General features: G+C 31.9%; 2 protein-coding genes across 2 annotated transcripts; both read right to left on the bottom strand.

Annotated features, from left to right (window-relative positions):
• Positions 1 to 11,101: 11,101 nt before the first annotated feature.
• LOC108450209 (non-classical arabinogalactan protein 31-like) lies at positions 11,102 to 12,790 on the bottom strand. Its single transcript, XM_017747730.2, has 2 exons — positions 12,142 to 12,790; positions 11,102 to 11,613 (listed from the first exon to the last, which is right to left on the bottom strand). Exons 1-2 carry the CDS (start codon positions 12,710 to 12,712, stop codon positions 11,312 to 11,314), a joined length of 873 nt encoding a protein of 290 aa, XP_017603219.1. The 5' UTR covers positions 12,713 to 12,790; the 3' UTR covers positions 11,102 to 11,311.
• Positions 12,791 to 15,863: 3,073 nt separating this feature from the next.
• LOC108453599 (eukaryotic translation initiation factor 3 subunit D-like) lies at positions 15,864 to 18,714 on the bottom strand. Its single transcript, XM_017751800.2, has 2 exons — positions 16,862 to 18,714; positions 15,864 to 16,198 (listed from the first exon to the last, which is right to left on the bottom strand). Exon 1 carries the CDS (start codon positions 18,694 to 18,696, stop codon positions 16,864 to 16,866), a length of 1,833 nt encoding a protein of 610 aa, XP_017607289.2. The 5' UTR covers positions 18,697 to 18,714; the 3' UTR covers positions 15,864 to 16,198; positions 16,862 to 16,863.
• Between the last annotated feature and the right edge of the window lie 8,756 nt (positions 18,715 to 27,470).

Consider the following 27,470-nt stretch of genomic DNA (forward strand, 5'->3'; position numbering starts at 1 on the left):
TTTAGTCCAAATCTCACATTTTGAACCAATTCACAACCAACTACCTATAATTATAAATCAAATACACAACAATCAATATAAATAATTATCATATGAACTTACTTAGTCAAAACAACAAACAAGTTGAACCTCCAAAGACTAATTGACAATTTCAACTTTTCCTTAATTATTTTTGGTTCAACCCAATTATTAATTTATACAACTATTTTTGTAATACCCCCTACCCGTATTCATTGCCGAAATAGGGTACGAGGTATTACTGGAGTTTACAATTTTTTTATTTTATTTTTTTATTCAATATAGCCCCTTTATAAATATCTAACCTTCTCTGCAATATTAAATCGAGACCAATCCACATCAACCAAATCAATTCAACATATTTTCAAGATAAATTCATGCATATTTATAAGATAACGTCATCACATACCCAAAACCAGGTTTGTTAACCATACTAATGGCTAACTTTACATTCATTTCACGTTAACATTTACTTTATTAGCTTATACATGCCATTGATTTCCAAAATAAAGTTTCTTTATATACCGAAATCCTGAGGTTGATAGTGTGATGTGTCTCCGACCAAATCCGACTTCCGAGCTCTTAACACTACAAAACAAGGGGAAAAGGAAACAGGGTAAGCACTTTGTGTTTAGTAAGCTCATGTAACAAGAATTATACTTACCTAATATTTTCAATACAATACAATAAACATTCATAAATCCATTCAATGCATTATTACCCTAACATGCACAAACTCAACATTCAAGTTAGTACAATAATTTCCATGTACCAATAATATATACTATGATTGATGAGCTTATCAATACCATGATTTCCATTTCCTTTTTTTTTTTTCATATTTATCCCGTTGAATTTCTTGGAATTTTCGATGGATTTTCAGAGGTACACTTTTAGTGTACATTTCTGGGTCTGTCAATTCATATTCATGTGCGCACATTTCCATTTCAGAGAGCTTACTCCCTCGAACCTCATCTTTACAGCGGGATTACCAGTCCAAGCTAAATCCCCTGTAATATAAACTTATAGAGTATTGTCGGGATTACCAGTCCAGGCAAAATCTCCTGCAATGACAATTACTCTACTGAGCTTGGATCTGAATTACCAGTCCAGGCTAAATTCAGACCCTAATTCGGATTACCCATCCGGGTTAAATCCATTTTCCACATATTCTTTGGGAGGGCTATATCAAAATAGGATTACCAGTCCGGGCTAGATCCTTTTTACCATCAATTCTTTTTCAGAGATCCATCGAAATTTCCTTTCATTCAACCGGGATTTCTTCCCCTTTTTATCAAATATATCAATGTTTCATCAATTTTCATACAATGAACATTCAAATCATATTCATATAAAAAACATGCATTTCAAGCATTTACGAATAAAATTCAAGTTACATGAACTTACCTTGATACTTGTTCGTGTACAAAAATCTACTAATCCTGAACTTTTTCTTTTCCTTGATCTAGCTTCGTATTTCAATCTTCTGGATCTAACTAAATAAATTTAATATATTTCATGTTCATATGCAACAATTTCTATAATTTCATTATTATTATTTATAGTTTATTCAAAGCTGTCTATTTGAGTCATAGTCACTAAATTATTTATAACTCGAGATACAGAACTCCAAATTAAGATCCGTTAATTTTCCCTGAAACTAAACTCACATATATTCTTACCATAAAATTTTCAGAATTTTTCGTTTAGCCAATAAGTACAGTTTATTCATTAAAGTCACCCCTATTCTGCTGTCTGATAGTTCTAACCATTCTTCATTAAAAATTAATTATCTCTTCATACAGAATTCGGACGATGTTATCGTTTGTTTCTCTTGAAAATAGACTCATTCAGGATTCTAGAAATATAAATTTAAGCCCAAAATTATTTTTTTAAATTTTTTATGATTTTTCAAAGTCAGAACAGGGAACCCAAATTCATTCTGACATTGTCTTACAAAATTTATTATATCTCAAAATTTACAAATCCATTGCTTACACCGTTTATTCTATGATGAACTAGACTCAATAATTTTTAATTTAATATTTGTTCATCTTCTAATTCTATTTTTAAAATTTATGGTGATTTTTCAAAGTTAGTCTACTGCTGCTGTCTAAAACTGTTTTAATGTAAGCTGTTTATTACCATTTTTCCCCTAAGCTTTTAATAAATAATAATTTAGTCCCTACTCAATTAGCCTCTCAATTGAGCTGATTTTTCTCAATTAACACATTATGCCATCACTTTAAACTACTTTATAACCTTTAAGAATCAGAATTTCAGCAATAGACTTTAATTCCAAATATTTTCACAATTCGATCTTAAAAATCAATTTCTATTGAACTTACCTAATAAAATCATCTCATAAACAAATTAAAGCTTCAATTTCATTCTATTTCATCATAAAATTACAAAACTAAACCATGGTGACTTTCAATTTCATCCATGAAATCAAAAACTAATGAATTTAATAGTAGGACCTAGTTGTAAAAGTCTTAGAAACACAAATATTATAAGAAAAAGGCAAGGATTAACTCACTTGGTGCAAAAATTATGGAATACCATCTTAGAGAACCCTCCTATGGCATTTTTAGCTGCTGGAATTGAAGATAAATGAAGAGAAATCTAGATATTTCCTATTTAGTCCTAGCTTTATTTAGTTAATTTTGCTATATTTCAATTTTGCCCTTAATTTATCAATTTTCCTGTTGATTCATGCCCTTGCCGTCCAGCCCAAATAAATTTTGGGTCTAATTTCCCTTTAAATCCTCTCTCATTAGACACTTAAGCTATTTAATCATCCCATTCACTTTTACACCTTTTACAATTTAGTCCTTTTCATTTAATTAACTATCCAAACATTAAATTTTGCTAACGAAATTTTAATCATTACTAACATTTCATAAATTTAGTATCTAAAGCTGTATCATTTGATTAAATTTAGTATCTAAAATTGAAATAGTCACAACTTTTAAATTTTAACTTCGATTTGGAAACCAATCTTAATTGCATTAATTATAGACCTTTTATTGTTTGTTATTGTTGAAATTTCACATCAATTTTACAATTTATACATTTTAGTCCTTGTGTACAAAACTAACAATTTAAACATTACAATATAATCCTTTTTCACATTTAAGCTTAAAATGTATTATTTTAACACCAATTTCTTTAAGAAATCAATAATGACAACTTTTAAAAACTTTAATAGTTTTACAAATTGACATAAGCTAGTTAAATCAAAATTCTATAACCTCAAAAATAAAAAATAAAAACTACAAGAAAAATACTTAATTGATCTTAACGATTTGTTGTTGAAAGCTTGAACCCTAGAAAGCTTTTCTTATTTCCTTCAATGGTGGTCGGTTTAATGGTGGAAGCAGAAGAGAAATTATTCTCTTTCATTCCACCGAAACATGGTTCTTACACCATGATAAAATTTTCATTAATCATACAAATTAACTTACTAATCAAATGTTTAATGTTTAAGCCATCAACATCCACCAATGTGTAATATAAAATGATTTAATTTTCATTTTGACATTTGATTAATTATAATTTAATTCTCTGAATATTTGGTCAATTAAAAATATATAGCGGTAAAATTTTTACAATTTAATAATTGTACTTAAATTAAACAATTAATAGACAAAATTGAAGGACCAAACTTTAATATTCTTTTATACAAACTTTGTAAATATTTATATTTAATATTTACATACTGGTGATACCATTGAAAATCAAATTGTTATAACATAAGTCCTCAATGAAAAAGTTCCGCCACCCTAACTACAACTACAACCGTTATTCGCCTTGAGAGAGAAGATTCCATTAGGGAGGAGTTGTGGAACCTTCATCGGAGAAAGTAATAGAGCAAGAGAGCTTTCAAGGTTCACAAGATGTACACCACAAGGTTGGAAGCAAAAAAATAGACGAGTAGCAAAAGCCCATGTAATATCCTGATTTTGGGCCTAGTCGGAATAGTGGTTTCGTGACCACAAAATCCGAGATAGAAATAATTATTTTATGATTATTTTAAGGTCTATGATATGATTGCATGATTGTGTGAAAATTTCGTGAAAAAATTTTATGCATAAAGTGCTTAATTTGAAATTTGGGACTAAATTGAATAAATTGCAAAACTTGTGTTCTAGAAGTATTTTGCATAAAATTGAATTAGATTATTAATTAGAGGTCCTTAAAGAGTAATTTTACCAATTTCTAAGTCTATGGACAAAAATTAGGACATGGAAGGAATTTTGGAAAGTTTAGTAGTAAGGGCATTTTGGTCATTTAGGGTAAAATGAATTAAAATACAAAATTAAAAGCCAATTTTGCTCATCTTCAACCCCATGGCCGAATATAGCAAGGAGAAACCATGGCTAGGGTTTTCAAGCTTCCAAGCTCGATTGTAAGTTCGTTCTAGCCTCGTTTTTAATGATTTTTATGTTTTTGGAGTCCGTTAGCTCGATTTAGCTTATGCTAGCAATAATTTAACCTAGGGTTTATATTTGGAAAAATACCCATAGGTGAAATTTGTGTATTTTGGTGTTTTATGATAGAATATGAAGTTTTAAATTATGTTAGACAACTTGTGCTACTCGGTTTTAAGTGAAAACGAGCAAAGGGCTTAATCGGTAAAAATACCTAATAGTCATAAGTACATGTTAGAGTGAGAATTTGATGTTGCCATAGAAGGGAAAAATGATCAGCATGTCATAAAACATAAGAAAATAGGCTGAATTTTAATTTACGAGCTTTGGGGCAAAAGTGTAAATATGCAAAAGTTTAGGGGCAAAATTGTAATTTTTCAAAAATATGATTTTGGGTCAATTTGAATAATGTGAGTCCTAATTAGACTATATTTTAAATGATAGAGCAAGGAAAACTGAAATTCGGGCTAAAATGGGGAAAATACCAAGTTGTGGACGAAATGGTAAAATAGCCATTTTCATACGAGGTAAGTTCATATGTAAATGTTGGTAACATAGTTATTATTTTAAATGTTTTAATGTTTTTTAAATGATATGATAATTATTATGAAATATTATACTTGTGATAATTGTTTGATAATATGTCAAATTATGTGATATACTTGGAAAATGTGAAATACTACCGAGTATCGGTATCGGCATTCCGTAGAAGATGGTTGAGACACATGATTGGGAAAAAGGTCCCGTTGAACCTCAGGAATGGATTAGGATACAAGTGACATGTCACTGGGATATTTGGGCATCCGAACTCGTTGAGTTGAGTCCGAGTTCACTTATGGATGCGAATGTCCGAACTCGTTGAGTTGAGTCCGAGTTCGTGAGATGTAACTAGGCATCCGAACTCGTTGAGTTGAGTTCGAGTTCACTTATGGATCTGAACGCCCGAGCTCGTTGAGTTGAGTCCGAGTTCGCTTATGGGCGGGTTACATGATTGCTTGATTGAATATGTGGCACTTATGTGCAAGTTATCCATGTATCCGAATTATATTCCGATGTGTTCAACGGGTAAAGTTCTACTCAAATGGAGGAATACTCAAGATGAAAGGGACGTATTGGTAAGTGTTGTGAAATGGATACTTTGAACAGGTATGTACTTAACCCTCGGGTTGAAAACTCGATATAACAACAATATGGTAAGATGATAAATGAAAAGGTGATATGAATGTCTTGGTGATGATTATGCAAATGATGTTTTATGTTTGCTTATATGGTTATGTTACTTGCTATTTGCATGTGAGCTTACTAAGCATTTATGCTTACTCCTCCTTTTCATTCCTTGTAGTGTTGACAAGCCAGCTCGGAAATCGGAAGCGGTCGGAGGCACGCTCACACTATCCGTATACCATCTTGGCATAATGGCTTGTATATTTTGAGTATGGCATGTATAGCATTATAATCATTTTATATGTATGGTCTTATGATATGGTTATTGAGTGGTATGGAAATAGAAATGCTTGGTAATGATTAGCCATTGGAATGGCTAATCATGATCATATTTGGTATTATGTATGTCAAATTGCTAGCTAATCCATGGAAACCATGAAATAGGTAAAATTTACCATAAAATAGATTCAGACAGCAGCAGTGACGTGAGTTTAAAAAATCACTAAAAATAGTAGAAATGGAATTAAATAATGAATAAGTTATGGAATCGAAGCTTGATGAGTCTATTTTCATATGGAATAAGCAAAACAGGTATATGAGCTATATTTTATGAGATGCTTAAATTTTTGTGAAACAGGGCCAGAGCGATTTCTGGATCCCCTGTTCTGACTTTGGAAATTCACCATAAATTTTACAAAGATAATTAGAAGTCACACTTTATATGTACAGATTCCTTATTGAGTCTAGTTTTATTAGAGACAAACGGCATAGTCATTGAAGGTCTGTATAGGGAGATATTTGATTTGTAATACACAGAGGTCAGAGTAGTTGAACCCTGAAACAGGGGAGATTTTAACTAATAAACTGTACTAATTGGCCCAACCAAAAATTCTAGGAATAAATTAGTAGATATATATATGAGTCTAGTTTCAGGAAAAATTTACGGAATTGGATTTCGAGTTTCGTAACTCGAGATATGATTTTTAAAACGACTGTGATGCAGTTAGCCAGCTTGTCTGGAAATTTTAAAATGAATTGTATGAGCTGTTTAATTAATGAATTAAGTCCGTTAACACCTCGTGTTCGACTCCGGAAACGGTCTCGGGTACGGGGTGTTACAGCCCAACTTCAAAACGAAACAAGAAAGGAAAAACCAAGTAGGGAGTCTTGATGAGAGTAGGGGAGATGCAATGAAGAATAAAGATGTTGATCACACAATGGAAAATCTAGAAATAGGAAAACCAACACATCTTGCTATTACAAAACAAGAGAGAAAAATTCTATCGAATGAGAGTAGTAATGGTAAGTACTTATTTACTTTTATTATATTGATAAATATTTTAAAGATATTTTATTAAAAATTGTTGAGTATAGTGATAAGATATAAAATATTTTAGTGAAAAATTTAGTGTTCAAATATTGAATATAATATTATTAACGGAACAATCATAAATCTTAAAATGATTATTCTTTATGAATTATTTACATTATTTTTTTGGGTAAAAATTATTTAACTTCAAACCATGAACGAAATAATTTTCAATGTATTTGATATTCTTTGATATTTTAAAATAAAGTCATCTATTAAAGGAAACATTAACTTCATAAGATGAGGAGATAACAATAGTCAAAGAGGTTAGGGTACCATGATCTAAGAAAACGGGTAAAGATATAAAGCTTAATAATTAATTTTTATAAGCATAATGATTTATTTTACCTTTTAATTTTACAAAAAATATTTTATTCATTCATTTAATTTTTGTCTTTTAATATTAAAATTTATATTTATTATCAAATTACCTCAAAATAAAATAATTTTTTTAATTTGCTGACGTTGAATACGCATGGATGGCATGTTAACTTGTAATTAAAATTTTAAAAATATAAATTATAAAAAATATTCTTTAAAATTTTAAAAATTAATTAAATGTTTATATGTCATTTTGATAACAATCCATGCGTATACAACATTAACAAAGTTATAAAAACATTAATTTTTAATTTATTTGAGATGATTTGATAAAATGTAAATTTAAATATTAAAAAAATAAAAAATAAAATAAAAGAGTAAAATAATATTTTTTTATAAAATTGAAGGTATAAAAAAAACTATTTCAAAAATAAAATGATTAGCTTAAAAAATTGTTGATTAGTCAGTGGGATCCGTATTTGTGTTGATGTCCCCACAGGCACACCCAGTCATATTTTATCCTTAATTACTAGCATTTAATGAATGCGATAGATATTTGGTCCCACATTAGGTTGGAAAAATTTTCGACAATTTCAGACATTCACTTAGGAACACGCGAAATTATTTTCTTTGCTGAACCGAATACATTTGGATTGGAGTTTTTCTATTTTTCATCTATTTTCTGTTTGAATAAGTTAAATTGGGATAAGTTTATCTGAATTTGATAAAAATTAACTGGTGAAGCATTAATTTGAAATACCTCATCTTCTTTGAATTAATGAAATATATTTGTGTTGTTGGAGTTAGGATGTAAATTCACGTACGTCACAAAAAGGACAAAGGGGAAGACACAAAGCTTCCATCAATTAAGGGAGATGGAGATTGTTGTGTTTGATAAATATGGATTTAACTTCCCCCCATTACTTTTGTTTTTATTATTGGTTAATAATAAAACAAACGGAACCAACTTGAAATTAAAAAAGAGAAACACTAGACTTCAACACATCTAATCCCAACAGAACTCAGAGATGCATGTAGTAAGGTTGACACTTATTGCCACTATCCTAAGCTACACCGAAAAGATGAGGGGTGGATTCTAATTCTCATTTTTGTAAATCTGGCAACCCAACTGTCCTGTCGTAAAAAAGGTGCAGAGTCAGAAGGAAATGTATTTAACTTGTTAACCATTTATTGCTATGCAATCCAATTTTATTTGTGTTGTTTCAATTTAATCATAGTAATTAACATACATTTTTTTAAACGATGATATGAAATTTTAAATCCAACGCAGATTCTTATGAATCAAATTTTATCAGAAAAAAATTTTGATCGAAATTTTTTTGAAGATTGGTGGAAATTTATTTAAACCGAAACATCAATTAGAATTTGAAGTTTTTTCTTTTCTATTTCTCTTAAACGTAAAACAGTAGTTGAGTTAGGGTTAACCAGATCAATCACTACATATAAGATGATAATTGAAGTACTAAAAAAGGAAGGCTTCTAATTTAGTATACTAAGGTGGGATGGTTAGGTAAAGAGGAAGGTTTGTTTGACCATAGAAATTAGCTTTTTTTAATGGCGCTAATTGCAACCGTTTCAATACAATTAATCATCATAAATATTGATTTAATTTAATTAATTAATTAAAATATATTTAGAAAAAGACCCAAACAAAAGTTGAACATAAAATTTTAGAGTTTATAGGATCTTGACGATACTATTAAATCATTTTTAATAAAAAAAGCTGAAATGGATTCACCACCTCCATGTTATTTTTAAAGATTTTTCATAAATATGGTTTCATGATAGATTTGGATAATAAATGATTTAGTTAATTCTATTAATTAATTTGATCAATTAGTTCTATTAATTGTTTATTTAAAATATTTGATAAAATTTAGCCAATAGCTAATACGCGTAAAATGACAAATAAGAGCATGACACATTTTACGGTTAAATATTTATTTGTTTATAATACTTTAGTCTTTATTGGGTGAAATTATTGAAATAAAATACTATTACTATACAATTAAAATATCCTTTATGGAAATTAATTAGTGAATATTTTTTAGATTTACTTTAGACATTGCACATGGATATGAAAGTGAAAATGAGAGAATGAAAGCTATTGACATCTTGACACCTTTATTGGGTTTGAGAGCATGTGACAAAGTGAGTAATTTTTTAGCAAGCATGATTAAATATGTCATTTCATATATCTTATTCCCAATCAACTGTAAAAAATATTCTCATCTAAACGTTTTTCGTTTGACTGTCCAATTCTCTATTTATACCCAAATTAACAAAAAAAATGTCTAAAACTTTATTTATCAAACACTCCCAATATATAATTTAACTAGGTGGTGATAGTTAACATTCATGTGTCTAAGCATTATTAATAGCCTTTAACAAAATCTAATTAATATTTAAAATAAATATATATATATATATATATATATATATATAAAAATTAAGTTAGAAAGCAAATTGCTATTGTACTAAAAGTCTAAAACTGTAGAGCCATTCATCATCGTGAATGATAACGAGGTTTGCTTGTATAATAACGGAATTTTAATTTTATTAATAAGATGTAAAATATTTGAAAAGAATTCATTATGTTGGTTAGTTTGAAACCAATATTTATGTGCTTTTAAGTATAATTCCATTTAAGTAGTAATTTAATTGTTATTGATGCTATTGAGGACTTGTGGAAGTTGCAAGGTCCTCCTTCGATGAATGGAGTGAATTCAACAAAATTGACATGTTTAATAAATGAAGCAGAAAAACAATGGCTTGACTTAACAGGTGCACTGACCGTGCACCCTTTCTTACGGCTTAAGAGATGAGATGAGATGAGTGATTTTGAATCCAAAAGTGTGACATTGGACGCATTCTTCAAGTATTCTCATAAGCCCAAATGGAAGAAATATGTGGATCCAGGCCTAATTTCCATATCTAACTACAAAAATTAAACCCAGTTTACTCATTTAACTAGAATTTTGAACCAGACCCCGACCCAAGATTCTCCTCTTAGCAGGGTCAGACCTCCATTTTTATCTGAGTCCATCGGAGTTGGAGCTAACCTATATATACATATATCCAACAATAACGTTCCCATGTAAGTTCGTCACTGATTCAATGCCCATCCTAAAGTTGTAGGTTGTAATATCAACTGTACATTGATGTCCCCTCTATTGGAAACCCTGGCAACTGCATAAGGGGCACAAGGCTATTGTCTCAATCTCATAGTCCATGATGACTTCATCCGCGAACAGAAACCATATAGCTCAACATGAAATCGAATTAGATTTTTTATCATTTCAAATTCTGATTGCAGGACGACATTGCTATTGTTTGCTTCACGAAAAAAGGTATTCGAACAGAAAAACATTGCATGTGTTTGGTGAAGGAAATAAGAGTGTGGATGATGTTTCACGTAAAGACAAATGACCCACCGGCCACCTCATCCTCACATTTTGCGTGCTAGAAATCATGGCAACTCCTTTTGTGGTTTATTTTGCAACCTCCTACATTTCTGTCATCTATAACCATAAACCCAAAATCCATCATTACCAATCAATTAGAAATGGCCTACATAAAAATCAATGACTTTCATTTCTTTTTATGCTAGTAAAAGAATATATTAGCAATCCATTCATGTCCCCCCATAAGTTCCTTTTTTTCTTTTCCTTTTTACCCCATTCCTGTTTAATCACCCTACTCAATCGAGATTATCTATATTCTATCCCATTTTCATGGCATGTCAAGAATAATTAGGTAGAAATGCTTCGCATCGTTTCTGGAAATAAGACACCCGATAATTTATTGATTATTCATCACTAATCTATTTCCATACATTACAATAACTTATTGCAACCCAAAGCTTAACACACCGAACAAGATGCCATCACAATAAGCTAAGAGACTTGTACGTAGTAGTTTAAGCACATAAAAGAAAAATGGTAAAAAGAGTACGAGCTCAACAGTGGGATTATAGATTTCTACTCTAGTTCTTGTGACATGTGGGTTCGAAAGCGAAGGGCCCAACGCTGTAGAGAACATATGGGAGCTTCTTTGAAGTAGATGGTTTCTCAGGCTTCAAGGGGGCGCCCTTCAATCCACCGTTTAGATTAGATGGCTTGCTGCATGCTTTCAATGGTGAAGATACGAGGGAGACGCTGCAATTGTGGAGATCAAAATTGTAGATGGTAATTGGTGCTTGCAGGAAGAAATAACCATTCTTGTCAGTCTTGAACTGGACCGTCAATTCGTTTTTAGCGTCTTTGCATGTCAGCCTTACGGTGGCACCTGCCAAAAAACAATCCCAAAGTTTGAATATAGGTTAATTAACTTACACCTGCAGTGGGCAAAAACCAACAACCAAGGCTACCATATCAATGCATGCCAGTAATTTGCTGTGACATACACCTAGAAATGTGAGAAATAAATGTATGGTAAAATTGCAGCTGCTGCTTTAACCCATAAAACGCCAAGCTCGTGATGTTTACTCACACTTGGATGTTGCAGGCGACATGAAAGCTTTTGTCTCACTCAAAATTAAAATGGGTGTTTCCGTTCAGACAAAATGCCAAGTCACATCAGAAAATGATGATGGCATCTATATGTTAAAACAATATTTTATATATGCATGCATTGATTCTAATAAGCATTTAGACAAAGATGTACATGCACGCCTAAATAAAAAATGATTATGGAAATGAGGCTATTGCTAATGGTTCTCAATGCAAATTGATGAAAAGATCCGGTACAACATTAAGCATTGCAGTTAAAGTTCTAGTTTAGCGAATAAGATTCAAGAATAGGTTTTGAACTGACTAAGAATTGGTTTAGCTCCCAAAAGGGTGTCGACTCCGGCGTACTTGCATGACTTGCAATAAACAACGCCCTGCACTGCCACCTGGCTCGATTTAGGTGGCTTGGCCGGAGGATGAGATGGTGGGTGTGTTGGTGGCTTCGTCGGGGGCTGAGTTGGAGGCTTGGTTGGTGGCTTAGTCGGGGGCTGAGTTGGTGGCTTAGTCGGGGGTTGAGTTGGAGGTTTGGTTGGTGGCTTAGTTGGAGGTTGAACTGGTGGCTTGGGTGGTGGGTGAACTGGTGGCTTGGTTGGTGGTTGCACTGGCGCCTTGGGTGGTGGATGAACTGGAGGAGGAGTGGGGGTTGGGGGCTTAGTGGGTGGATGAGGATGGGGGTGAGGGTGAGGGTGAGGGTGGTGGTGATGGTGGTGGGTTGGTGGGTGAGTAGGCGGGACTACAGGTGAAACAGCATGGTAATGAGGAGGAGAAGCCTGAGGCCAAATGGGAGCAGAGGCAGTGAAGGTGCTCAGTAACAACAGTGAAAGCTGCACAAGCAAAGCAGCTTTAACTACTAGTACTATTACAGCAAACCCCATATTTTGGTAATGTTTAGAGACAAAGAAAGAAGATGGTGAAGTCGGGGTGTCATTGGGAGTGACTTTATAGGGTTTTAAGGCCGTGATTCTCTGCGGTTTTTATTGATGAAAATTTTGTTGTATAATTAAGGGGTGGGGTAGGGGTTCGTAGGCTACCATAGCATATTCACAAAATGGAAAATGGAAATGTCTAGATTACTCTGGTATTCGGAAACAAAGGGCTAGTAACTTTAAATGCATAAACCAAATTGGAATTGTTTTTCCGATACACAGATTCTAAATTTAATGTTGCAGTCTAATCTAATGGCTAAGTCAGCTTCTTCACACGCAATGCAAGACATAGGGAGATTTTGAGCTTAAAACATGGTAAACGACAGAAGGAATTTTGCCCATGCAAAGTTTCCAAGGAGCACCAATTTCAAAACTATGTAATTAAATATGGATTTTTAGAATGATAAATTTAATCCTTTGGGCAACAGCCATAGAGTTGGGGGAAAGGTGATGAAAATAAAGTTAAAGGTAAAATGATTGTGGCGAGAATATTGAACATTATCAATGTCAATAGACAGTATGTGACGATAAAAATAGGCATGGTGAATTAAAGCATTTGGAAAGACTGGAAATTAATGAATCAAAGTGTGCCTTCCTTAGTGGTCCTTGTTCCCCCAAATGGGTGTTATTTTTGTCTCTTTTTTAAATGATAAGTTTAAAAAGAAATTCAGAATTTTCAATTAATTTAATACGTACTTGATGACGCTCCTCCTAACATTGAATCATGAGGTGGAAGGACACCATACTATCAAATACATTACAATGTCGTAATCAAAATTAAACCCTACAACTTTAATCCCGAAATGATTGATTACATACAAATATATTATCTGTAGTTAAATATTTTGAACTTTGAAACCAGAGATAATACATCATGTCATTCCCTTGTTTCTCATTTAATTAAGTACCCAAGTAGAGAGGTAACAGGGCTAATTATGCATTCTTCTTCCAAATATTGACCCTAAAAGCCTACACCCAAGATCTGAGAAGTAAAGCGATAGGCATAATTTGTTGTATGGACCCTTAATTCTTGGATCCAGCAATTATCAATTTGCCAAGGGAGTGCTGGTGTTTTACCCAGAAACCTCTAAAATAATTTTCTACCCACAACTTGGAACCTATGGATTTTGGTTTGTTATTTTATCACCCTATACTCTATCTAATTGATTGGTTGTAATCATCTTTATACAAATATACGCATAGTAAATTCTGGGTGGGAATCCTATTATTTCTATTTTTTTCACTATCACATGCACCAATCAATTTAACCGTAAACCTGTTATCAAGTTGGAATGAGTATGACTATTAAAGAGGGGTTAGATGACAAACATGCATATGATTGTAATGGTGCAAGGATAAACTCAACACCACTGTATAGAAAAGTGGAATTTAAAGCATTCAAAGGTGATCATCAAGTCGTCTCCTTTTAATTACCCAGATTGGATGAAATCTGGTTGTCAAGCTAATGTTACATCCTTAATCACATTTACTGAACTACATAATTAAGAAAGGCATTAACGATTAGAAAGGTTGTGGGCCGGGTGAGCACTGAGTAGTCTGTTTACAGTTTTTGTCTGCAATGATTCCTATTGAATAAAAGCCACTGGCCTACGCTTCCAAGCTTCGGTTCATGCAACTTACCTGATATTGTGTCGGTGGATTTTTTAAACTAGTATTCATATATACTAGTATCGTTATTTATATGAATATAAATATATAAAAATATTTATAAACATCAAAATATAAGATTAAATAAATCTCAAATATAAAATATTCATCAATAAGCTACACAAATACAATTCATTATTCAATAAATTTAAAATAAATTAATTTACCTATTACACATATAACATACAATAAATAATTAAAATGTAAGATTTGAAACTAATTAATAATAACATGTGTAATATCTTTTGTTCTGATCAATACATCATATTTCAATTGATACAAACAAAATCGACCGGTAAAACTAATACGGATTGAAATTTACATTGGAACAAAACTTAAGATTTATTGCCTTGAATTACTATAAGAAACGAAACATTTTGATGGACCTAAATTGATTATCTTGTGTTCATACGCTAATTTTAATTTATAAATTACAAAATATATTTTCGTATTTCAAACGTATCATGATAATTTGATTATTGTGATCCATGATACAATAACTGGTGAGCGGGTAAGTATTGGGTATTCGTGTACGTATTACGATAGTCTCCAATGAGAAATTGTGATCGGGCACTTCAAATGGTTGTCTGACTGGAAACAACGAGCATCCAATCTCGTCAACAACAATATTAGCTAAATTTTAAGTTCATTATTGCGTATCTAAAAGTTACTTCCGGCCTTGGTAAAAGGCTTTTGTAACTGAGAGGGACACTGGCATCTTATTTTTCACAATGACTTACTGCATAAATCGGAAAAGATGAAAGATCATCATGATTACAAGCACGCTCTGCTTCGGCCCATGATAATAATATTTTGCACATCCAATCATTCTAAAAATTTTCTACCAACACCGCCACGGCCTCTCTCCCTTTCTTTTTTCTTCCACCCACCCTGTTACTGTTGGACTTTAAGGCTTTCACCCTTGGCAATATATTCCAAATAATCCCTTCCCAATTGTGAAATAAGAAAATAAATCCACTCCAAATTTATACCCTCCTACACCGACAATAGTATTGATCACTCCAAATTTATATCCTCCTACACTGACAATAGTGTTGATATAGTGTTGATATCAACTAAATACATTTTTTTTTAATTTGAAAATTTTAGTGTTAGATGCCAAAAGGCTAAATCTTTAGTTGTTAGACTAGAATGATTCGAGAATATAATTATTATACAGCTTAAAATGTTGTTTCATCCAATTTCCATGCAAAAAGGTAAATTCATATAGTACAATGTCTGTGGAGAAGGTATAAGGCAGCAATTCTAAAAGGAGAAAAAGGCTTCCCAAATGGGCTTGAAAGGACTACTTTTCCTGAATTGACTAATCAATCCAGTGGCACACTAGTGTCACCAAACACTTAAGCCCATATAATATATAGTAAAGAATATCAAAAGAATAGTACCAAAAAATAGTGAAAAATAAGTGGGATTACAGGGAGACCAAAACTATCTCATTTATTACCAACTGTAATGCTGAATATTTCAAGAAATAACTCAAGATGAAAGAGTTTCTGAAGCAGCAAAAAAACTTAATATTGCCTCAACAACGCATTATTAGGCCTAGTTTCAGAAGGCAAAAGTTATAAACGCTCTTACAAAATCGCTCCCACGTATACTGCTAAAGCAGCTTGCGGATAAATAATAATAAGAGAAAGATAAATATTTTGTGGACTAATATTCAAATCTGGTTTTTGACATAGCAGCATCTCCTGATTCCTGATTCTCCATCAATAACCAGAATTTGGATATGCACTCACCAATAAGCTGTAACAATCATTATTGAAACATCAGACACAGTCCAACATAGCATGCAATCAAGTTAAAGAATCCCTTTCAATGAATGAAAACAAGTTAATGACGGCTCCAGTCAATAAAGGAACACATAATTCTTCTACACAAATTGCATGCCATACAACTAACAATGTCATTTTCAGCAAACCAGAAAATCTAAGCATATAAACCAATTAATCTTCCACTCTAAAGCCTATCCATATCATCCCAGATGAATTAAACTAAAAGGACAAAAGTTTTTTTTTTTTTTGGGGGGGGGGGGGAGGGAAGATTTTCTATAGCTAGACAATTACCTCCTTACTTTTCTCCATTTATCAACAGCATTAGAATCATTCAGGCAGATTATAATAGAAAGATAAATCAAAGTAATCATTCACAGAATCTGCCTAACTACGATCTTATGTTAATTATCCCTAAGAAGAACGAAAAAGAAATTATAAATGCTTGTGGACAATTCATAAGGCAATATTTGATCAATTCGATGGTACACTTCGGTAGATATTAACACGTCAGAACATAAACAAAGACATGGATCAAAACGAAGCATAGCAACTATAAAGATAAGAACAAGATTAATCGGCATAACATAATGCATTTCAAAATATTAGGAATATAGCTCAAAGAAAGAACCATTACCACTAAGTTTGTGCCTCAATCTCTTTATCGTCAGTTGTAGTCCCATTAGCCTCCACACCTTCAGCATCCTCACTTGGTGGCTGAACCTGCTCTTCTTCTGGCAATGGTTCCTCAACATAATCATTCTCAAAAGCATCAGCTGGAACCTCATAAATCCTAACTTGAGGCTTAGATGGATCCTTCACAAGCACATATTTCCCTTCATTCAACTTCATACACAAGTCTACAATAGACTTGACGATCCCCCACATATTCGAAGTATTCAGATTAATTTGGGAAGCAAAATCTCTTGGTTTATACCCAACAACACCCAATATCACATGGTTAAAATGATCCCTAGGATGCACTCTTGTCACATATCCCAATTTCATTAAATCAGCACTGGCTAAAATCGCTTGAGCAGTCCATTTAGCCAACTTATTTGCATTATTCTTCAACTCAGTAGCCAAAACTGCACCCCTTTGGGTCTCCAACTTCTGCCTCCAATCAACACCGGAATACTTGGGATCAAACTCGTTAAGTGCATTCAAAGTAACGAAGGAATTTTTGTTGTTAACCTCAACAACACTCTGAACCTCACACCTTGCGACTAAATACATATCACCATCAAGCTTCCACCTTCTATACCTATATGCCACAGAAGCAACCTCATCACCTTCATTGGCGAACGGATTTGGCTCATCAAAACTCACCTTATTCCCATCCCTAATCAGAACCTGCTGTGAAAAATTCTGATTTATATAAGCCGCTTCAACACTCAATGAATAAGCAGAATTAATATCATCTTTAGCTTCAGGTAATGGCTCCTGAGAGGTCTCGTGGACGGACAATAAATCTAATTGCGACCCATCTCTTTTATCGAAGAACAGTTTATTCCCAACACGTTGAACAACAATATCCCAGGAATAAACAGACCTGGGGGCACACATTAAAGTTGCCAGAATCGTATCAGTCGCAAAAACAGTTGCTTTATCCTCATTGGCCAACCTTCGGATGACCGGATCATCGGTTGTGGTGACTTTAAAGAAGTTTCTGTTTTTGAACCTCTCGAGTCTCCGTTCGTTCTTCGGGGTGATTCGGTCAAAGGACCTATCGTAATACTCCAAAGCACCACAGTGAAGTAAATCTTCGGGGTCGGAGACGGAGAAGGATAATTTGGTGAATGTTGAGAAGGGAATTTGTTCGAGCATGTTCCATTCCGGTTGGATATCAACGGAGGATTTGAAGATGGCAGCTTCACGACGTTGCTGGTTCTGATTGGACCGGTTGAGATTATAAAGACGGTCGCGACGGGCTCGCTCTTTCTCGGCCTCTCTTTTCCGGGCCTCGACTTCTTCATCTCGTCGTTGGGGGAGTTGAGGTCGATGTTGATTAAAACGCCATTTAGGGCCAAATTTAGGCCGAGGAGTAGGCTTCGTGTCGACTAAACGGAAGGCCGAACCATTGTCGGGGTTAGCGAGAGGGAAGGCGTCGAGGTCGAGAGAGAAATCGAAGGGGGAGTCGGCTGAGCCGGGTTTCCCGGAGGAAGGACGATTAGATGCGTTGGCGTTAGAAGAGGAGAAAGAGCGGGTGAAGTCAGCGATTCGGCCCAGCCTCTCGGAACGGGAGAAGGTGGCGTAGGGGACATGGGGAGGGAGTGTGGTGGTCGTACTTGGTGGGGTAGCGGTGGTTGATTCGGGTGGACCCCAACCGTCGGGATTAAATGGAACAGCTCCTAGTTCAAAAACTCCCACCATCGGTAACGAATCTCTGTATTGGATTTTCCTGCAACACCAGCAACATAGAGAGAATCTTACTGAAAGAAGAAGAAAAAGAAGAAGAACCCTACATGGCATGGGCGTCGTTAATAATATAGTGTCAAAAGTGGGCTTCAACAGGTTAAGTTTGCTTGAAATAATTTTGGGCCTCATTACATCTTAGAAGGGCCCTTTAACTGATTTGGTCCAAGAATTATATACAATCGACCTATCACTACATGGATTTAATTCACATTATCACCTATGGTATGGGTGAAGACGGACAAACCTACCTTTGTCATGATTGGTATTAGGCAACAAGATTTTGATATCTTGCTACTAATCCAGTAAGTAGATAAATTTCTTTTCTTTTTCCCCCATTATTCAACATTTGAATTTTTAACTTAATATTAATTTCAGACAAACCACTCAACTTAAATAATTAAATTTATTAGTATTTAAAATTTTAATCCATATAAAATATTATTATGAGGTTTTTGTTACGTTGATACTATACTTTTTTTTATTCCACAATCAGTCCTATAACATTGATCCTACTTGTGGAATTTAAAAACTTCACTGCTAGTGTATCAAATCTATTATTTTAATTTTTTAATTATTCTTTAACACCATACTCCTCAAGCATTCTTTTCTTTTCCATATTTCTTTTACGGTTAAAATATGTCTATTGAGAATGTAGATGCTATTGAGGCTATTGCTATTGCTGTAATTGATAGTGCAATTGATGTAGGGAGTGATGAAATAGAAAAGAAGAAGAACAACAAAGAGAATGAGGAGGCTATTGCTGCTGTTGACAGTGCAATTGATGCAGGGGCTGAGGATGAAACCGAAAAGTAGAAAAGAAAAAGAAAAGATGCAGCAGAGGAGTAGATGAGCAGGTTTCATAACTTTACTTTTAATTACAAAATCTTATTTTATTGCTTGTATTTTTGGCAACTATTGTTACTTTGTTGAAATTTTAGTGTTTTATTTTTGAATATTAAGAATTTACTCCTTATATTTGTATTTTAGAAATTTATCCTCTCTTTTTTCACATTTTAAAATTCAAGTTCAATATTAATAGTGTTAATTTTCTTTTAGGTTTAATTAGTTGTTGTGATATTTTGAAACAATAAAAATTACTCATTTGGTAACCATCGTAATTTAAAAAAAATATTATAATTAACTTGAATTTAAAAAAATATTAACAATTAACTTAAAATTTAAAATTTAAAAATTAAAAAAACTAAATTTTTAAAAATACAAATATAGGAACTATACGCATATTTTAACCTTCTTTTTAGATACAAGACCTTGTACTGGTCTAATGCCATCTTGTGTGCTAACACACCTCCAGTTGAAGTCCCAAGTAAGTTTTGCCCTCCATTGAAACGCAAGTTTCGTGTAGGTGTGTTTGGCACACCACCAGCCGCCAGTTGGTCTTTGTTTGAGGAATCTAACCTCATTCTTGTTATCCAAGCACTATTCAATATTCCAATTTGTAAAAACTTTCAATTCAACACTTTAATTAATACAATTTTCGGCTGTGAAACACAAGCTCCAAAAACAGCCCAATTAGATCCGAGATTTCTGACGATTGGAGAAAAAGAAAGTCATTGTTGGATTGTTGGTGGGCACTTTGGGTTTTTATTACCCATAAGCCCTGTTGTTTTGAATGCTAATAATCATGATTTGGGGACCCACGTCAAAATATTATAGATGTATTTATATTAAAATTAGATTGTAATTTATTTTTATTTAATAAATAAATAAATTAGTTTTTATATGTTAGATAAAAAATTAATTTTTTTGTTAAAAATTTATTCATTTTACTGTTAAAAATTAATTTATGTACATTATAAAAATTAATTTATTTATATTCAAATAGAAAAAAACAAATATAATTTATCGTTTATTGCATCCAATTATTACCATATTTATTCATGGGGAATGTTTTTCAATGTACATCATGACATACAGACAAGGAAGCATAAAATGATTGCGCTTGCTCCACTTTGGTTTCCATATTCTTTGTTATCTACAAATGTTACACCCTTTTAATGTCTAATTGGCAGGAGCGAAAGATATCAGCATCAAACATCCCAAATACAGCAGGGTTTGGAATTCATTGTGCCTTTTGCTGTATGATGTAAGGCCTTTTAAAACAGCACTATTTTTTATTTATTTAGAAAACACTACAAATTTATTAATCACTTAATTTGGCTAAGTTTTAAAAAAGAACAGTCCCTCATGTGAAAAATAAAATAAAATAAAATAACAAATAAATTTTACGTGAAAATTCTTTTAGGAAAAAAACCACGGACAGAGGAGAAGAAAATTAACTATGTCGAAAATTTGAATCTTAATACAAGAGGAATAGACTATGTCTGTTTATAAGCTTGTAAAGTCATATTCTAGTAGGATTGAAACACCTTATCCTAATCAATATAAAATAGATAAAGTTTAATAAGGCTTAAAAATCTTATTCTAAAATAAAATAAAAGAAGTCTAATTCTATATGGATTTTACTTTTATTTTATTTTTCATCGTATTTTATTTAAATAAAAATTTGGGTCACTTAATTCTAACACCTCCATATCATCATCGTTCACCTTCAACATCATACTAGGACATGGGAAATTAAATCGAATGACATATCCTATAAGGATCAAGAGAATGAACATATATACACTATAATTAATAAAATCATATTAAAAAGGACAAATAATAACTTTAAAATATGTTTGTAAGTTTTTAATTATGTTACAAATGCACCTAATAATAGTCTATATAGGAGAGAGATCTACTTACTTCAATGTTAAATTAATGTAAGTTTACACTTTTTATAAATTTTTGTATGATTGATATTTTAACAATCAAGTAAATTAAAGTAAGTTTACACTTTTTTATTATTTTTTGTATGATTGATATTTTAACAATCAAGTCCTTAAACATGTCAATATAAATATATTTATTATATATGTAAATTTTCAAATTTATCCGTATCTCTATTAAATTAATTCAAAATATTTTCTTTATTAATATATATGTAACAATTTAAAGTTCATTTACTTAAATAAATAGTTGAACATTTTTATTTTGCTTAAAACTTGGTATGCTTGTCATGCGCTCGTAACTTCTACTGTAGCTTGGATGAGGTCTATATTTACTAAAAGAATGGAGGGAAATTGGGCATGTAGTTTCATGACGAAGGGTTGCTCGCAATTTCCTAGCCAAGATAGATGAAGGTGAACGTTGATGGTTCAATGTCAACTTTTAAACCAAGAGCAACCATAGGTGGAGTGCTGAGAGGATTGAATGGAAGCTGGATAGGGGTTTTTGATATGGTGGTAGGATTATCGGATATTTTTAAGATTGAAGCTCGAGTGTTACTTGAAGGTTTAAAGTTTGTTTGGGCAAAAGGGTACCGTAAGTGGAGATTGAGAGTGATAATTCGTTATTGATAGCCATTATACAAAACGGGCTAGTAACAAACAATAATTACAGTGAAGTTAGGCTAGTTTAAGACTAGTGCCTTAAGGACTGGGAAGTAAAATTTCAACAGATATTGAGAGAGAATAATAGGGTGACAAATCGTATCGCGAAAGAGGCTCAAGGCGAAATGGATCACTTAATTATTCATGAAGAACCACGGGGGAGTGTGAGGGGTTTATTAGATGATGATACCCATTACGCTACATATCCATTGTTTGATGACGATTAGTTTTGATGTAATCTTAATTTAAGATTTTATTACTTTATTTACCAAAAAAAGTTCAACAAGTGAATTATTAAAATACTAAGCATACAAAAAATTATAAAAAAATATAAAACTACTTTAATATTACACTAATATAAATATATTTCTTCCGTCTATGATCTGAACCCCCCCTAACTAACTTTCCAATAAAGTTAATGGAATTTTCATTAAAACAAATAATTATCATCCTCTTTACAATAATAGCATGCTTTTTCTTAGGTGGGAATTTAAACAATTTCCCTTTCTTTGCTCTAACGTATTTGAATCATCTTTGGGCATTGAATGTAAAACTTTACCCACATGAATATTCACCATTTCAAACTATCATTCATCAATTCATTTTGCTTTGATATTTTATAAAATGATGTGAGAGTATAACAATTTGAAAAATAAACATTAATAAGATGGTTCTTTTATTATATTAAATATGTTGATGTGAGAAAAGCAAATTATGTAGGTATATGTTTTCAAATGTATATCATCTTACATAGTTTAACACAAAAAATATCTTTTTTATAAGCATTAAGAAAAAGGCTATGAGTTAATGTCACATGTTTAAAATTTTAATGACATGTGGTATTACAAAAATTTAATGAAATTAAAAAAAAAATATTATGTTTAGAATTTTGGATAAAATCCAAATTTAAATACTAATGCAGTATAAATACCAACTTGATAAAAGTCACCAACTTCTAGTGTCACGGACTTAGATTACGCAATCTTTGACACTAGTACTAAGGTGTTGGTGAAGTGGTTCTCTAGTTATAATCAGTTAGATACTAATACCTAAGGAGAAATGATTGTATGAAACATTGATATTATCTATTTCCAATAGTTTTATGTCACATCAGTAATTTCATCTTAAATTTCATGATTTTAAATTGAATTTAAATTTTTTTATAATGAAAATATTGATGTGACATAAAAATCACTATTTCATACGATCTTTTCCCAATACTTAGGTTGGTCCAAACTAATATTTTGAAATGTAGATTTACCCACATGGAAAAAAACAATTTATGATAATTAGATATGTGTAAATATACAAGCTTTAGTATATTTCAAGAAATCTAAGTGACAATAAATTTACGAATGTAACCTCATCTATCGGCTAACAAAAAATTAATTTAGAAATAAAGAGAGAGGTCATAAGAGTTCTGTCAACCAAAGCATCAATTCTGGTTCAATCTGAATCGAGTAAGAAACTTGTGATCTATAGTGAAATACCATTGAATGGGTTAAATTGTGTTTTGATGCAGTAAAGTAAAGTAATAGTCCATATCTCAGATAGTGAAAAAAATGTTAAAAATGTTAAGGTAAGTTCGTATAACTAACTTAAGTGTGAAAATTGTATTGATTGTTTAAGGATTTGTGTGAATTGTGATATGTAAATACATGTATGTGTAGCATGAAAATGTTGATACATGATATGTATAATTGATGAAAAAGAATAAAATCCGTTCGAATATTGATTTCCAATTGGACAAGTGATTATCTTTGTAAATAAGATCCTGTATGTGTTACACTAAAGGTTACCCCGAAAGGGTAATTTTTTATCTCATTATGAAAAGGAAATTGACTCGAAAGGAGTAATAACTTGAAAAGGATACACGTACCTAAATGGTACACTTGGAAAAGGATTTGTACACTTTGTGTGTACACTTGAAAAAGAAACGTACACTTTGTCTTGAAAAGGGAATGTGCACCTCGAGTGTACAACTGGAAAAGGATATGTCCATCGGAAATCCAATGATTCAACAGAAATGGTCTAGTAAATGATATAAGAAGAAATGGCATGATGAGCTCATCTATGCATTATAGTATCATTGTAACTAACCTATTAGATTGAATGTTTGTGAATAGGCAATATTTGCTAAATTGCCAAGATAATGGATAATTTGTTTATTGTGTGATTTATTGTTAAACGTGAGTGGTAAGTGTAGTTTTGATTATAAAAGTTTTATAGCAATGCTATGATATATAAGAAGCTACTTGAGAATTAGGGAAAGTTGTGAAAAAGAAATATTTGAACCTCTCTACCGGTGAAATTTTAACACCCCTAACCCACATCTATTGTCGGAATAGGGTTACAGGATGTTACCAGAGTTTACAAAATAATTACACGTAATTCCACTATTTACTTATGTTTATATCAAAGCTGTCCACTCGAGTCATAGTCATTAAATTATTTATATCTTGAGCTATGGAGTTCCAAATTAAGATCCGCTAATTTTCCCTAAAACTAGACTCACATATCTTCTTACCATAAAATTTTCAGAATTTTTTGTTCAGCCAATAAGTACAGTTTATTCTTCAAAATCACCCTTATTTTGCTGTCTGACAATTCCGACCCTTCTTCACTAAAAATTAATTATCTCCTCGTAAGGGATTTGGATGATGTTCCTGCTTGAAAATAGACTCATTCAGGATTTTAAACATATAAGTTCTAACCCATAATTATTTTTATACAATTTTTAATGACTTTAAAAAGTCAGAACAGGGGATTCCAAAATCATTCTGACTTTGTCTCACTAAAATTCAAATATCTCAATAACCTTTCTTCTATGTGAAACTAGACTCAATAACCTTTTATTTCATATCTTATTCAACCTCTAATTCGATTTCTACCATTTTTGGTGATTTTTCAAATTCATACAACTGCTGCTGTCCAAAATTGTTTTATGCAAGATGTTAACTACCATTTTGCCTCTAAGCTTTTAATAAGTGACAATTTCATCCCTGCTCAATTAACCTCTCAATAGAGCTAATTTTTCTCATTTAATACTTTATTCTATCATTTTAAACTACTTTATAACCCTTAAAAATCAAAACTTTAACACTAGACCTTAACTCCAAACTCTTTCACAATTAGGTCCCAAAATCAATTTACATTAATTTTACTTGATAAAATCATCATATATCAAAATTAAAGCTTCAATTCTATGTTATTTCATCATATGCTTCCAGCACTAATCCATAGAAACTTTAAAAATTAGCCATGGAATCAAAAACTAATGACATAATAAGTTGGACCCAATTGTAAAAGTCCAAAATCTTAGAAATTTCATGGAGAAAGCAAGAATTAAACTTACATGAAGCTAGAGTATGAAAACCAGCTTGAACCCTCTTCCATGACTGTTTTTCAACTGATAAAAATGAAGAGAAATGAAGAGAATTCTAGATATTCCAATTTGGTCCCATTTTTATTAGCTAATTTTGATAATTTTCCAATTTTGTCTTTATCTCACCCATTTCCTGATTTTTCTCAGCTATTGCTGCCCAAAATATCTCATTTGGGCTTATTTTCACTTTAGGTCATTTCTCATTTGACAATTGAGCTATTTAATCCTTTTAGCAACTTTTACACCTTTTTCAATTTAGTCCTTTTTATTTAATTAACCACCCAAATGTCAAAATTTTCTGACGAAATTTTAATTCTACCTTATTGACACTCCGTAAATATTTATAAAAATATTTACGGCTCGATTTATAACATCGAGGTCTTGATACCTCTTTTCCTCAATTTATTGACTTAATAAATATTTATAAAACACAAATTACTAATTCAAAAATCTCTCAAAAATCACATTTGGCTCATAATTATTAAATAAATAAATTTACAAGCTTATTTTCTGAATTTAGTGATCTCGAACCACTATTTCCAACATCATTGAAAGTCGGCTATTACAATGATAAGCTATAAAAGTAACATATTTTAATCTCATTCTTAATGCATTTTTGGATGATTAATTATAAAAATTAGTGAATTTGATGCTCCTAGTCTTTAAATTCATGTTTATATACTTAGGAGAGCATTTTGGAGTGAAAGGGGTGAAAAGTAAGCTAAAATCAGACAAATAAAGTTGTTTTTAGGATCCACACGGCCTAGGCATTTCCACACGGGCTGGCCACACACCCATGTGCCAGCCGGTGTCGATTTCGCACCCTACTTCTCAAATACATAGAAAAATCTAATTTTTAGGCTTTTTGAGCATTCTAAAGTCTATAAATACCAATTAGAAGAAGACCTAATGGGGCAATAAGAGAATATCGAAGAAAACACTCGAAAAACACCATGGGAATCAACTTGGAAGCGGATCTCCCTCAAGATCGAAGATCTCAATTTAATTTCTTTATGTCTTATGGTTATCCTAACTTTTAGATATTTCTATTCAAGATTATGAACTAAATTCCCTAGATACCTAGGGAGGATGAACCTATGATGAATCTTATTATTTGATTTCTAATTTACATGATAAATATTTGATTCTTGTTGTCAATTATGTATGCTTATTTCTTGTTTTAATATTTTCGGGATATTAATTCATATTTAATCTGCTTATTTAAGTAGAGTGAAAGTCCTTGTTTAAGAGTGGATCTAGCATAATTGAGTGGAGTTGCATGCAATCCTAGGAATAGGATGATATAAATCTAACGGATTAGAATAAAATCTAATTGGGGAATCCATAGATCGAGTTAATGTGACGATAAGTGTTTTAATTAGAAATAGATTTCAATTAATCAACCTAGAGTCAGTTGTTCTTACTCTCGAAAGAGATATTAAAATAATTTAAGGATTTCTACGAATTAAGACACAAGTGAATAAGTCGTTTAATTCAAATTCATAATAATAGGTTAAGTCTAGGTGGGTTCTTTCCTGGGTATTGTCTATCTTATTGATTTTCTTTAATTATTTTCCTATTTCATTATCTGTTGCGTTATTAAATAAATTAGTCTAGTAATTTTAGATTAAAACACATCATCTCAATTTGTGGACTAGATAATAAAAAGATAGTAATTATTAGTACTTTTAGTTCTCGTAGAAACGATATTTCCTACCCACTATAGCTATACTATTATTCGATTACTCAATATAACTATACTATTATTTGATAAGTGCGCTTGTATTTATAGTTAATTTAGTGAACATCAATCAAAAATATATGTTTAACTACAACTAATAATTCTTAGTTTAATAGGAATTAAAAACATTAAAGTTCATAATACTAGATCTGATTACTGCCCAGCAGGAAGCAGCATTGTTTATTGACAGGTTTCTCAAATCTCATTAATAAACTAAACAGAAGATTGCCAAATGGGTTATGAAATGTTG

This window comes from Gossypium arboreum, chromosome 5 (assembly GCF_025698485.1).
Source record: "Gossypium arboreum isolate Shixiya-1 chromosome 5, ASM2569848v2, whole genome shotgun sequence".
Classification (NCBI taxonomy): domain Eukaryota; kingdom Viridiplantae; phylum Streptophyta; class Magnoliopsida; order Malvales; family Malvaceae; genus Gossypium; species Gossypium arboreum.

Coding starts and splice junctions, on each gene's coding strand:
- LOC108453599 (XM_017751800.2), bottom strand. CDS start 18,696: ATGCCATGTAGGGTTCTTCTTCTTTTTCTTCTTCTTTCAGTAAGATTC.
- LOC108450209 (XM_017747730.2), bottom strand. CDS start 12,712: ATGGGGTTTGCTGTAATAGTACTAGTAGTTAAAGCTGCTTTGCTTGTG. Junction 11,614..12,141: donor GGGAGCTAAACCAATTCTTA/GTCAGTTCAAAA, acceptor GTTTTTTGGCAG/GTGCCACCGTAAGGCTGACA.